A 14,042-nucleotide genomic window follows, 5' to 3' on the forward strand; every position below is an offset into this window, starting at 1 on the left:
AACTGGTTTGCTTTTTCAGTTCTCTTGGTGTGGACACTCATCTGCTTTCCATTTTGCTGAAAGGGTATCTCTGGCCACAGTTACCATATAGCTGAACAATTCTTCCAAGATTTTAGGGATATTTTTGGCATAATGCTAAACAGAATACATTTGACTTCCATAGCAGATTTAATTTTTAAAACTTTTTGGATTTTGGCACGTGTTTCTTTTAAAGTTTTTGTCTTTGTGCATGTCTACCACATATGATAAAAAGTGCCATCCACTTCAGCACATTTCCAATATTTCCCTTAATAGCTCTTGTGCATATTCTCAATATATATCACCAATAAAACGTCTAGTATTAGTAGAAACGCAGCTCCACCGGCATGAATTGTGCTGGTGGAGGCTCGGGGACCATTAGCACGCTATCGTGCGAGGGCCCCAACTTTCCCCCCAGCTGGAGAGGTGGCTCCACATGGAGCCGCCTCTCGGTCAGCCCCCTCCACTGACTTCCTGTCCAACGTCGCTCTGGAGGGTTGCAGGGACCCACCCACGCTGCCCTCCAACTTCCAGGGGTCAGTGGAGGCGACGGGAAAAGCGGCGGCGTCCCGCTGGTGCAGTTTGCACCACGCTAGTGGGAAGACACCACTTTGCACCACACCAGCGGGAAGACGCTACTCTGGGGCAGCCTCCTGTGCGAACAGCACCCCAGGGACAGTGTTTTTGCCATCCCTGGGGCGCTGTATTCCGCCCATGCGGAAAGGGTCATAGGTAAACAGTAAATCTACTGTTTCTAATTTTATTAGTCTTTGGTCTGGTTTTTCATCCAATCCCTAATCCAAAACAGTCTGGCTGTTTGATAATGTCATTTAAGATTAGGTATAGCCAGTCCTCCATTCTTTTTTCTCATCTTGAAAGATTTTAAATCTAATTACTGGCTTTTTGCCATTGCATATGAACTGAGTTTCTGCCGTTCCTTCCATTTTTTCATGCATATAGATTGACAACATCTGAAATGACAACATCTGAAATAAAAACATAATTTTGACAATACTTTCATTTTTATTGCAGAAATTCTTAGCTTAGACCATCTCTGCAGATCCTCTTTATCTTCACCCATGTTGCTTTGTAATTATCTTTGAATCCTGTATCATTTTGCCATTTTATTCCTAAATATTTAACTCGGTTTGACAGCACTACACATCCTGTAGTCCTTCTAACACCACCCTCTTCCTGCTTCATTAAACATTTTAAAGATGGACACTCTTCTGATTTCCCATTTGTTGAAAATATAACTCTGGCTGCCATTAACATATAATTCTTGCAAGATTTTTGGAATGTTTTGGGGCAATATGCCCAGTAGCATACTCTTAGTATCTACAGCAAATTTGATGTTTAATTTTTTCTGAATTTTGCCATGCATTTCTTTCCAATACTTTTTTGTCTATCTTTAGGTCCACTACATACATTTCCATTGGTCCGTCCATACTGCTCTGTGCATGAGATGTACAACTCTCCTTAGCCAAATAGTCAACGTATTCTCCTATCGCGATGCTTGTAATGTCTATAATACCGTCTACAGACATACAGATCCATTTTGTAATGTCTACAGAGGAACTTTTTTTAAAGTTTCTATGTATCCGTGGGGTATTCTAGTTGGGAAAAGCAGAGCCATTGAAGAATGGGTCTTATGGTGTTTTTATTATAATTTTGCTAACAGGTCATATTTGACATGGCAATCTCACAATGTTTTCAAGGCAAGAGACATGTAGAGGAAGCTTGCCTTGCCTCTTCCTTGGAGGTCTCCCATCAAAATACAGACCAAGGCTGACCCTGCTTAGCTTTCAAGATGTGATGAGATCAGGCTAGCCTGGGCTACCGAGGTTAGGCCTATAGCGCAGTAACTCATTACATTTTGTCTACATATTCCCAGTTTGTGGGAGGATCTGTTACTGCAGGTAAGCTTTTGAGTGAGGCACTTCAGGTAATTGTCACTCAGAAATGGTTCACCCACTGGGGTATATTCTCAATCAGAAGCCCCCAGAAACCAATCAGAATTCACCAAATGCTCATATTCTATAACAATTGTGTACCATCAAGCCACAATGAAATCATAGTAACCCCAGGACCATGAGGTTTTTTGAGGCAATAAATGAGCACATGTGGCTTTTGCCACTGCCTTCTCTGCATAACTTCCTTGGTGGTCTTCCATCTAAGCACTGACCGTGGTTGACACTGTTTAGCTTCCTAGTTCTGATGAGATTGGGCTAGTCTGGGCTATTCATGCTGCTGGAGACATATAACCAAAGAAATGCATAAGAAGTGCCCTTGATTCTGATTCTTTTAAAAGACAAGATTAAAAAGTATAATAAGACAGATGATTTTTTTTAATGTAGGAAAGCATTCCAGAGGACACACCACTTTTAAATTTGGGCAATAACTAGGTCCCAGGATTTTTCTGTCATGCCTTCTGCTCTGTCGAATGGGTGTCCTGAAGAAGTGAGGTGGGGGGGAGCTCCCTGCAGATCTTCAGGAGGTGCTGCAAGGCCTGCCTGTTCACCAAGGCTTTTGAGGAGATTTGAACTGGAAGGCAGCTTTTAAGGGGGGAGACATTTGGGGTCTGTTATTTTAGTTTGGTTTGGCCCCAACCAAGCATGAACGGGGGGGGGGGGGAACCCAGCTTAACTCCTGAGCTCCAACAGGATCAGGCTAGCTGGGCCACCCAGTTGAAATGAACAGTAAAATAAAAATAATACTAGGCATGTTTGCTCCCACGACTGGTAGATTCCTTCTGAGGCCCAACACCCTGCTCATGAAATCAAGCTTAAATTTAGGACTTGCTGCTGGTGCAGTCCACTGCCTGCCAACCTGGGACTACATGCCAGCACAGTAAGTAGGTGGTTGATGTCACGGAGCCAAGAACAACCCACAGGGCCGGGCATGTAAGTGGAAACCTGTTATGCAGCACAGGAAGCCAGAAGACACAGGGAACAGAATAGGTCGACTCACCTACACTATACCTCAAAAGCAGCCTCTCACCTGAGACAAGGGAGCCACTACTCACGATGATACACTAATGTGATCAGGGAGGACAGGAAAAAATGGCAACAGGCCCCAGTGCAGTTTTTCTGCACCTGTCTGCAGTTTGGTCAATGGCCATTCCACACCAGAACAAGTTTTCCATCTGTTATGACGGTTTTTCATAACAACGGAGTTAAAACAGAGCACAACGAGGGGCAACCTCCTTCCCGTACTGCCTGGTGTTATAAACAGCAGCACTAATGGCACATGATGTTGGGGACTTCCAAGTGGGGCCGGGGGCTCTCCTGAAATTATTACTGATCTCCAAAGCACTGGGATCAGTTCCTGTGGAGGAAATGGCTGTATAGCATCCCATCCCTGGTTCCACTCCACATCTCCATGAATCTCTCAACCCCGAGTTGGCAATCCTATTTGAGACCGTGGGGTTTATTCCCACTCAAAATCCTCCCGTTTTTCCTTGTGAAATCAAGAAAACACAACAAAAAATGGGAGTGGGTGGGGAGATAACACACCGAAACAACAAGAAAGTTGAGGAACAGATTCTCTAGAACAAAAACATGATTCTAGTAAAAGAGCTATTCTTTAACAAATACACACGATAAAATTCGGAAAGCATTCAAACAAAAAAAAATCATATCAAAGTAAGGAAGGATTCAGATTTTCAAAATTATCACACAACTACAATGCTATTGCCATGGCGTAACTTCAGTAACACAGGGAAGATCTTTGTGTTCTGGTGGCAACTGCAGCCAAAACATCATTTTAAAAAAATCTGGACAGCCAATCAAATTGTCAATCAGAAGCTTGGCAAAGCCAATGCCCTCCCTGTCCCCACCCACTTCCTGCATACACTTGGCAGGAGCAAGAAAAGGTGTCGCTGGGCACCACATTGGAGACCCATGGACTAACCAGTCTTCTTCGCAATTCTAAAACATAAAAGCCGCATTGCTTCATAAAGTTTATACATAAATTAAAATATCAAGAGCATAAACACAAGATCAGTATTACAATGGACTGTGGGACTAAGTCCCATCAATAGTTCTTTACTGGTCTTGAGGAGAGGGGGTAGGCCTTTGCTCCATACAAACCCTCAAGGCGGCACAGCTTCCCTTACTGTTCTCTTATTGTGAAATGAAACTCCCAGTCTTTGATGCAACTACTTTATTCAGAAACACAAATGATTCACAAGGAACACAGCTTCCTCTTTGAGCAATTGTTGTCTTCTACACGTACTGCTCAGTACACCGAGTCGCAGTACACTCAGTACACTGCCTCCCAACTTTGGGCAGGGATATTGAACGAAGAATGGCAGACTCCTGGTGCACACCCATTATGCGCCTTTCAAATTCTACCTGCAACATTTCACATTCACACACAGAGAGAAAGAAATTATGTCTGAAATCAAGACAGTACAACGGTCTGAAGACGCAATCATTTTGCACTTGAGAAGGCTTATACGCAGGTTTCTTTTAACACTGAAATGAGTTATCTGGAAAAATACTAGAAGCCAGGCAGCTTTATTTGGGTTCGCCCACTGATTTAACCAAATACTTCCAGACACAGTAAAAGCAGACTTCAAATAAAGTATAAGCTTTATGTGGCCACAGGTTTTGAAATGGAGGCATCAGAGTTTGTTACTCTTCCCTTTAAAAGCATTAAAAGTACCTGGCACTGGATGAGACGGGACAAGGCTGAGCTATCCAGACAGCCAACACTTTCCAAATCCAAGGAAAAGCTACTGTTTTTTCCCCAATAATGCAATGGAAATCAAAGTGTCACTTCCTTCTTTATATCATGAAGCACTTTATTTTAAAGTGGGGGGCGGGGAATCCCTGGTTTAATCCATAGCTGCCAACTGAAGTTCAACCTCAGGCTGGGGATGAATGCAGATGGTGCCTCTTTTCCAGAGATGAGTCCCTTATCTGAGAAACGCTAACACTGGGGCCTGAATTTCTCCACGTCTCCCCAATGACATCAGGCTGCCTTCCTTGTATGACACTTGCTCAAACGTTAATGTTTATACCGCTCCCGATGATGACGTGCGGCAGGGCATTCTCTCCAGAAGGAGAAAGGCCAATTGTCTTATCTGTGTAGTAAGAAAGGTATGTCCCTTGGATTCTTACAATCAAAAACTGACTTAAGACAGGCTGTTTTCTGTGCATTGTACCATGTCGAACACACTTACACATCTCCCATGCTGTGTGAGGGCCTATATAATCATCCGCGCATTCAAAGCTTGAATCATGAAGCAGAGTCAGACCAGTGGTCTGTTAAGGTCAGTATTGTCCACGGGCAGCTGCCCTCCAGGATATTAGGTAGAGATTTTTCACATCACCTACCATCAACTAGAGATTTCCGGAATTGGGCACAGGAATTTTTGCAAGCAAAGAAGATGCTCTTCCACTGAGCCATACCTTGAATTCAATTTGTTAAAAGTACTATTGCTTTCTCTCTTTGTGGTTACTCCCAAACAAAGGACAATTCGGTATACCTCCCTTCCTCTAAACAACGGAACAAGTCTTTCAGAAATGGGATAACGCTTGCAGGAAGCTTAAAGCCGATTTAAAGGCTTCTGCCCCACCCAGTTTTAGTCTCAAGATGGCTTTCTACAGAAACCAGACAATACACAAAAAGCAAAACCAAACATAGCTAAAATTTGCAAACAACTCCATCTGTTCCATCTATGAACAGTTCACCTCAAATAGCCATGCATCATCCGAGAAACACGTCTGCTGGGTTTAGATTAAGGAGAAATCTAGCAAATGGGGTTGAAATGACAATGGAAATGCTAGAGGCAGAGCAAGATTATCTGAACCCTTAACATCCAGCGTCCTGATTTAAGCCTTCAATGCAAGAACTGCTGCAAAAGGCAGGATCCACTAGTCTATAGATGGGATTCTGGCCACATTATGGATGGGATCCCAGGCTGCCAGACAACCGCACAGCTAGCACGGGACAATGGACATCACACTGGGGAAACAACTGGGGGAGGGTTGGGGAGGAGTCCATTCCTAGCTTTTGACATTGAAACCAAACGTAATTCCATGCCGCCACCCTCCAAACCCAGCCCTTCCACAGAACGGACGCTTCGTCTGGTTTAGTTCTCCTCCCTGTTCCCGACAAATTATGGTACTTCAACTCCAAAAACCAGCAAGATCACAGATGTGATTTTTTAAAAAATGCAAATCAATGGTAAATCAATGAACTGAGGACCGTTCAAACTCTATCAATGTTTGAACACCTGGCATATGGACAGCAACTGTACATGGATTTATTTTTAGATATTTGGAAACTGTTTCTAGAACCTTATTCTAGATCTCTTATATTTTTGTTTTCACTTTATATAGATCTTGTAAAGTTTTCTTTGTTTTTTTGTCTTACAATAAGGGAAAGAAAAACACGCGACAAAGGTTAATGTCGACAGAGCCGACAAATATGAATGTTCCCCGTTAAATTTCACTCCACACCTGTTTCTGGCTTAGCAGGATAAGACTGATTCCAGATTTTCCCATCATCTGACCACTTGGCAGAAACAAGCAAGATCAAAGGGACTGGTTTCCTAACAAATGAGGCACGGAAAGCCACTCCGAGCAAGCACAATAAGCTGCACGGCAAAGTGTATTCTAAAGAGAAGATTCTACACTCCTGAAGAATAAAGCAATTAATTATCACTACTTCTGAGAATCAGAAACCTCTACAAGATTAGCACACAGGTTATACAATCTACACATTCTCTCTTTTTTCCTCTCTCTCTCTCTCTCTCTCTCTCTCTCTCTCTCTCTCTCTCTCCCTCACTCACACAGACACAAACTTTGACTTCATCTGCCAGTTCTCCTCTACCTTCAATTATGCGACTTAGACCCCTCCATTACTCACCCGAGGGAGCTGGATTTACCGGTCTTGAGTAGAGAGTCTGCCCCATTATTAGCTTCTTCAAGGCAGCTCAGAAAAAGAAGAAAGACGAGGAGTGTATTCTGGAAGCAGACATTGGCCTTCCTGAAAGTGACGAGACAACTCCTGCAGGCAAGGAAACTTATATCTGGAGCCGGGAGGAGCAGAGTGCTGAAGCCGGAGTTCCTCGGGAACTGGCCATGAGTGCCAGTCAAGGCATGGCCGCTCCTGCACTCCTGTCCGGGGCAACTCTGCGATTCTCATACATCAGCTCCCATGCCAGCTCCCTTCAAGGAGGAATGCCTGTCATTCCAGAGTGCGTACTTGGCTTAGGGCTGGATCTCAGGAAGAGGGAGGAGTCATTCCAGCATACGCAAAAGAACGAACACCCCTTGACACCCCTCACTCTTGAAAAGCGGGGGTTTAAAGGCTGCAAGAGGAAGGAAGGAAGGAAGGAAGGGGCCAGCAGGATTTCTTGGGAGACTTCAAAAAGCAAGTTTATAAACAGGCCAGCCCTAATTGCTCTACTTTTTTTTCTTCAACCAAAAACAAAGCAAGAAAGAAATACAATACTGTGGAGTTTCCGAACCCTGTGGGCACGCATTACAGATCACCTGAAATGCATTGATTCTCCCTTGACACCCTTCAATTGCCTTGTTTACCGCCCCACCCACCTCACAGGGTGTTTGTTGTGAGGGGGGAAGGGCAAGGAGATTGTAAGCCCCTTTGAGTCTCCTGCAGGAGAGAAAGGGGGGATATAAATCCAAACTCTTCTTCTTCTTCTTCTTCTAATCAAGACTAAATTGCACTTTTTGAAAAAGAGAGAGTGGACTTTGGCACAATCTTTATGTATAGATGACTTCTCCAATCAATTGCTGGTTATGATTACAACCCTCCCACACACACCAAATGCAGTGGAGTGAGCCGGGTTAGCACGTTACAACAAACACAAAACAGAGAACCTTTACAAAATGAACAGGTTTATGCAGCGTTCAAAAGGGTAATCGTGTGCAGTTCTTCATACCACTCTGTCCAGGGCCTACATTCCCTACACATATCCAAACAGTTCTCAGGACCTAAACCACCATCTTCCTGCTTACAGAGATTTCAAGGTACATTTCAGCCATCTTTCTGATTTTTGAGAAGTTAAAACTTTACATCACTACTGCTTTTCAGAAAAGCCAGGCTAAAAAGGGTTTAGCACCCATCAACAAAACAAGCGGTCTACACTGTTGACGACACCCACCCAACTGTGATTGGGTATGCCCATCCCGGTATGTGCTATTTCAGAACTAGACACAAGACCCTTTGTTTTATGGAACAAAACAGTTTTGACAGCTGTGGTGTGGTGCTTACAGAGGTTGGACAAGGACAGGGAAATGCCCAGGTTCAAACCTCTACCTGCCATGAAACTTACCAGGTGACTTCAGGCCATTCCCTCTGCCTAACCTACCCCACAAAGATATTATAAGGATAACGTGGAGGAAGCAAGAACCGTGTCCCAAGCTCGTTGGGGGAGAAGTGGAATAAAAATGAACTAAAAATGGAATTCACCACCTTGCTTTAATTATTGAGAGCATAAATACTTTTTTAAAGGGGGGGGGGCAGAAGGGCTCTTAGTTCTTATATAATACAAATGCACAACGTGTTCACCATGAATCAGACATATAAGCTAGAACACCATAACTAATCCAGACAAATGTAACTGGTATGTTTTGATTGTAACAATTGCACATGCCCTCACAAAAACCCTGTAGTCTATTAAATTTATATTAGGCAAACAATCTGACTAATCAAAGGAACTATTCAACTTACTATTCAGTATTTTTTTTCCTTAACTTAATATCCCGCCCTTTCCTGGCTCAACAGTCAGGTTCAGGGCAGTTATGGTATAATAATATTCACTTTATAGCACTGAACACCCAAGTCTTTCTCACCTTTCCATTGAGGGCGGTGGGTGGAGGTCTAAACTGGTATCCAAGATTAGCAATAGAGGTAAATGGAACCCCCCCCCCCCCGATTAATTCACCAAGACTGAAGTGCTTTACAACTTGGGGTCTTCAATGCAGCAATCAAAACATTATAGCAGAGTTTGAAGACCAGATAAATAACTAAAAAATATTTAAAATAATTAAATGAAACTGAAACAGAGGGTACTGTCTACTACTGAGTCAAACAGAGGTGACTAAAAACTATCTCATGGAGTTAACTGACAGATCTTTATTTAGTTATGTGTTTATTTGGCAGTCAAATTGCAACAAACTTAAGGCAATCCCATAAGGTTTTCAAGGCAAGAGACATTCAGAGGTGGTTTGCCGTTGCCTGTCTGTGTGTCACACCCCTAGTATTCTTTGGAAGTCTCCCATCCAAATACTAGCCAGGGTCAGGACTGATAGTATCTGACTGTTCCAGCAAGTTTCCATGGAAGTGAGGGGATTCAAACCTGGGTTTCCAAAATCATAGTCCGACACCTTAACCAGTATGCCATGCTAGGGATAGATGAACAACCTGGGTAAGGTGAGATGACACTCTTCCTTCAGACTCGGGCTTCAAGCTTGGGTTGGCTTCCATTCTCCTTAATGGGATTATTAGTTTGCATGTTGGAGTAATTCTGCTCGTGCTTGGATTTTTAACTTGGCATTATTTTAATTGACATCAATCACCTCAGGAATGTTACAAAACCAGGAGGAAGGATACAAAATACTTTTAATAAATAAACTGCAAAACCAATTTTGTGTGAGTCAGAACACTGCGCAGAAAATCAGAGCCACTCAGATACTTGACCAACTAAAGATACTCACAAGAATGGTCTAATTTCTGGCATTTGGAATACAGAATAAAGTACAAACCATGTACTTCTCATTACAGAAACTGCTTCAAAGCAGCCAGGGTTCCAAGTTTTCATGAACCGCTGCAAAACAGCCCTAAAATCAAGTCAGGTGATGTCTAGAATACATGTCCTGGGGGGGGGGGGGGATTCCACTCTTTCGTTTCAAGGACCTATGCCCCTTGTTGATTTTGTTGGCCTCTACTTAGAGAGGAGATCCCCAGGCCTGTAAAAAAACTCAGCTATCCTGGATTCCAAGACTCGGAATCCAAATTCTGGATAAACTGAAGCTTTAGCCTTCTTACGAAACTCACTTCAAGTTAAAACTGTTTACTTTGAAGCACTAAGAAATCCTCTTAATGCACAGTCACACAAATGAGATCAAAGTCCAAAGGTGGTGAACATGTAGGGGGCTTTTTTCCTAAGCAGGCACAGACGAGCACTCTTATGTCAGTGGTACTAACTCTGTGGTTTGTAGAGAGCCACATTTGCAATTACGATAAACCAAGGCCTTCTCTGCACAAGTTGTTTACAAAAAACCTTGCCACCAAATTACACTTCTTTTTTCCTTTTAATTCTGCACAATTTTTCTTCCATTTGATTTTGGGGAACTTTCCCCTTCATTTGGTTTTGTTCATCAGTTTCTGCATCAGCTTCCCTTGAGTGTGCGATCATGTTGAAGTAGGCTTTAATTCTCTGTTCCACCAAGCATCCAGTCTCTGCCCATGTCTCGTGTAGTCACCCAACCTCCCCTTCAGCCATTTTCTCCTCCTCTTCATCTTCTGTTTTCAAAAGGATTCTTCCTTTAAAAAATTATCTTTGTCATATGGCATTAGTGATGTAATGTTAGGGCACAGGCACAAGCCAAGTTAATTGTATCAGATGAAATTTGCCAATTTCATCTTGAATCAGCAGTGTAACCTTGACGTGAAGATACACTGTGGCAGTTAGGGCAAGTGAAACTGACAAGGGAAATTGCTTCTGCAGAAGTAAATTGGCAAGGGACTGCTGTAGAAACCACTGTGTGCTACTGTGGTTCTGATCTGGACTAAAAATGTTTGTGTGGGGGGCGGGGGGACCTGTTCTTTCATGTAATGCCACCAGCTTCAGCAGTTTGTGGGAGAGAGGGTTGCTTCCATTTTATGCAAATACCTGGCCCTTATCTACAACCTCTCCTTCAGCCACTTTCAAAAGGATTTTTTAATGTTCTCTTTGTCATGTCGAACTAGGGATGCAATACCAAAGTAAAGATACAAACTAGCAAGGTTGATTGGACTGGCTTTGACAATTTCACACAAAAACGTGCAATCTTAATGTTCAGGCAGAGATACAAACTAGCATAGTCAACGGGATCAGGTTTGTCAATTTCATATCAAACTACTGATATAACGTTAGGGTGGAAAGTGATCTTAAAGCTGGGGATGGTTGAAGAAAGTACTAGGATTAATCACAATGTAATCAGGGTCTGATGCAGTAATTATCATTTGTTTGTTTTGGTTTGGTTTGGGTTGTTTTGCTGTTTGAGTTGGGTTGTTTTGCTGTTTTGTTTGTTTGTCTGTTTTGTTCGCTCACTCAATCGCTCGCACTTGTGCCCTGCCCACTCTCCCAAGGGACTCAGGGCAGGTTATGTGTTACTGTAGATCAAATTTGGTCAAGAATTATAGTACTTTTTTGGGGAGAGCGGGGCTACATGCTTCTGTTCCTTCAAGTCACAGCACCGGCTCTTGGGGTTGTTTTGGCTTCCATTTTGGAAATAGTAGAAATAGAGGCTGAGACATTTTTGAATTGAATTTTTGAATTGCCACTTCAAAATGTCACTGTGCAGAAACACTAGAGCACCTGAGCAAAAGGGAAAAAGAGGGAGGGTTGTTCTTCTGCATCATGGATGACAACCCACCACCATCAGGGATAATATGTTTTCAGCAGTAGTGTGTGGAATAAATGCAACCCCAAAACAACAGAGAAAAAGGAGTTGTGCGGAATGATTTCACAGAAAATGTTTCCAAGACACAAAGTCTGACCACTGGAAAAATTTGTGGTAAGCTCTGCATGCAGAAAAGGCCCAAAAGAACTACGTTACAGTATGCTTTGTGTGCCACCCCACCAAACATACACACAATAATATAACTATGAAATATATAACTATAACCTTGCTTGGCTGCATCCACTTGATTTCGGGGGCCCTTTACATCTGTCTCCAGCATGAGACCAGCAGCTCATCCACCCTCCAATTCCTCTGCCAGAGGCTGTCTCACCTGCCAATCATAAGCATAATGAAGCAATGCCTATGCTCACTTTGTAAGAACATGAGGCAGGTTCCACATTAGGGGAATGGTGCTCAAAGAATCCCAAGACGTCATGTCAAAGAATCACGCGTGGCTCCCAAGCTGCTAAGAGAATATCAGTGAATTATGGCTTCAGGACAACTCAGGAAGAACTTATGTCCTTAGCTAAAAGGGACAATCAATGTATCCGATCAGTGGTAACCAACCAGGATATTTAAGAGTATTAACTGAGGGTAGATTAGGATGTTAGAACAGCCCAGGAGCAGGGTTCAAATTAAGACTCAAACATGTGAACAACTTTTTGGGGGGCGGGAGGGTGGAGAATAATTGAGTAGAAGCTGCAAGGTTTAACATAGTCCATATAAGTCAAGAGTACATAATCTCATTTTCCACTTTGGCAACAGACAATTTGCAAAGCTTGTCAGCAAACACTAAGGAAGTCCATATTTGGACAAAAGCGTGGACATGGAGGACCCAGAGTCAAAACCATACCACAAGTTTATTAGGTGGCTTGTCAGGGTTTCTTGATTGAATTATAGCAGGCAAAGGTAAAAATAAGGGCCTGCCTCAAAAAGGTACAGGGATGAAAGAGATAGAGAAGTGTTGCTACCTGTCTGAGGCCTTGGGGGAAGGATGGGCTCAGCCTTTAAGTAATCAGGATAAATGATTTCAAGTGTAAAATGAAGCTTTCCTCTGAGCAGATATCTCAAGCAGTGTGCATGCACATGAAAACTTATACTGAGAATAAAACTTCGTTGGTCTTAAAGGTGCCACTAAACTCAACTAGTAAAGCCCATTGTATGAACAAATATAATGGGCTCTAGAAAACTGTTGGTGGAATAACGGTGCCCACCAAAGGGCAAACCCCTCCTGCCTTTCCCTCCCCCTTGGCCCTATGTCACCAGCTCCTTCCTCATCCTCATCCTCTTCCCAGAAACCAGAATCAGCATACAGGGGTTAATGGCACCCACTGGTGGGGGGGGGGGAGAGATTCCTCCTGCCTTTCCTCCCCCATTGACCCTGCATCATCACCTCACACCTCCTTCTCCTCCTCTTCCGGGATGCCTGTCACCACACAACAGTTAACAGCCCAGTTGCTGCCGCCAACAGTTGCAACTCTCCCACAGGGAGCAGCTGATGCTTGTGACAGCTCCTCCTCAGGCAGCTGCGGAAGGTACAGTGTCTGTAATGATTCAGCAGAGCAGGAGAAGGGCAAGAATGAGAGAAACCGCCACATTCCATCTTTTGTTTGTATTATTTTTTACCCATTTCGTGTAAGCCCCGCCTCCAAGCCATGTATGCATAGCAACTGGATGAAAGAGAGTCCTGTGTGGCGATTGGCTGGAAGTGAGTTGTTGCCATCACAGCTAGCCTTTTATATAATAGGATACTTTAAAAATCAACAAGTAAAACATTGAGCAGGAAGGAACCATCAGTGAGGGAACACCTGATGAAACAAAGACGTCTTCACTGATGGTGGGAGATGGGGACAGACGAGAGAGTTCCACAGTTTTGGTACCTCAGCCAAGAAAACCCTCTCCAAGGTAGCTACCTGCAGAATCTCAGAGGGTGGGCACACCCAAAACCTTCTGAAGTTGACCCTAAAGGTTAGGTAGGTTCATACATACATATACACTCCCAGTAGTTGATCCACAGCAATATTCATTTAATGTATAATTTGTCTTTCTCATTGAGATTTAAGATGGATTACAACAATTTTAAAAACAGTGCAATAAAAATAGTACAAATGCCTTCCTCTGAAGGTTATCATAGCTTTTTGCAATCTGTAATCCACCTTGAAAGTCAGAAGAAAAGTTGGACTATAGAGAAAAAAAAATCAGTTTTGTATTTTTCTTTTTGTCTCCGTTTCTCTCTTGACACCAAATGAACCGAGTAATATGGCCTGAAACCCTTAGGCCGCGTCCTCTCCCAAAATGGTTTACCAAATAACTTAATTTCTTCTTTTTTTCTGTTAGGCAGACTCCGCAACGACTTTCAGAAATAACACTTTGGGTTAC

At 43.1% G+C, this 14,042-nt stretch overlaps 1 protein-coding gene across 4 annotated transcripts in view; it reads right to left on the reverse strand.

Annotated features, from left to right (window-relative positions):
- Positions 1–14,042, reverse strand: part of PHACTR4 (phosphatase and actin regulator 4) — a 122,364-nt gene that overhangs the window by 47,547 nt on the left and 60,775 nt on the right. For 2 of the 4 annotated variants that reach the window (XM_048501324.1, XM_048501321.1), the window contains exon 1: positions 6,898–7,200. The exons of the other annotated variants lie outside the window; for them this stretch is intronic. In XM_048501324.1, the coding sequence (XP_048357281.1) occupies positions 6,898–6,943 (46 nt within the window). In that variant the 5' untranslated portion in view covers positions 6,944–7,200. Of the gene's footprint in view, positions 1–6,897; positions 7,201–14,042 lie in introns of those variants that run through there. 4 annotated transcript variants of the gene reach the window in all.

The sequence above is a fragment of the Sphaerodactylus townsendi genome, linkage group LG06 (assembly GCF_021028975.2).
Source record: "Sphaerodactylus townsendi isolate TG3544 linkage group LG06, MPM_Stown_v2.3, whole genome shotgun sequence".
In the NCBI taxonomy this organism is placed as follows: domain Eukaryota; kingdom Metazoa; phylum Chordata; class Lepidosauria; order Squamata; family Sphaerodactylidae; genus Sphaerodactylus; species Sphaerodactylus townsendi.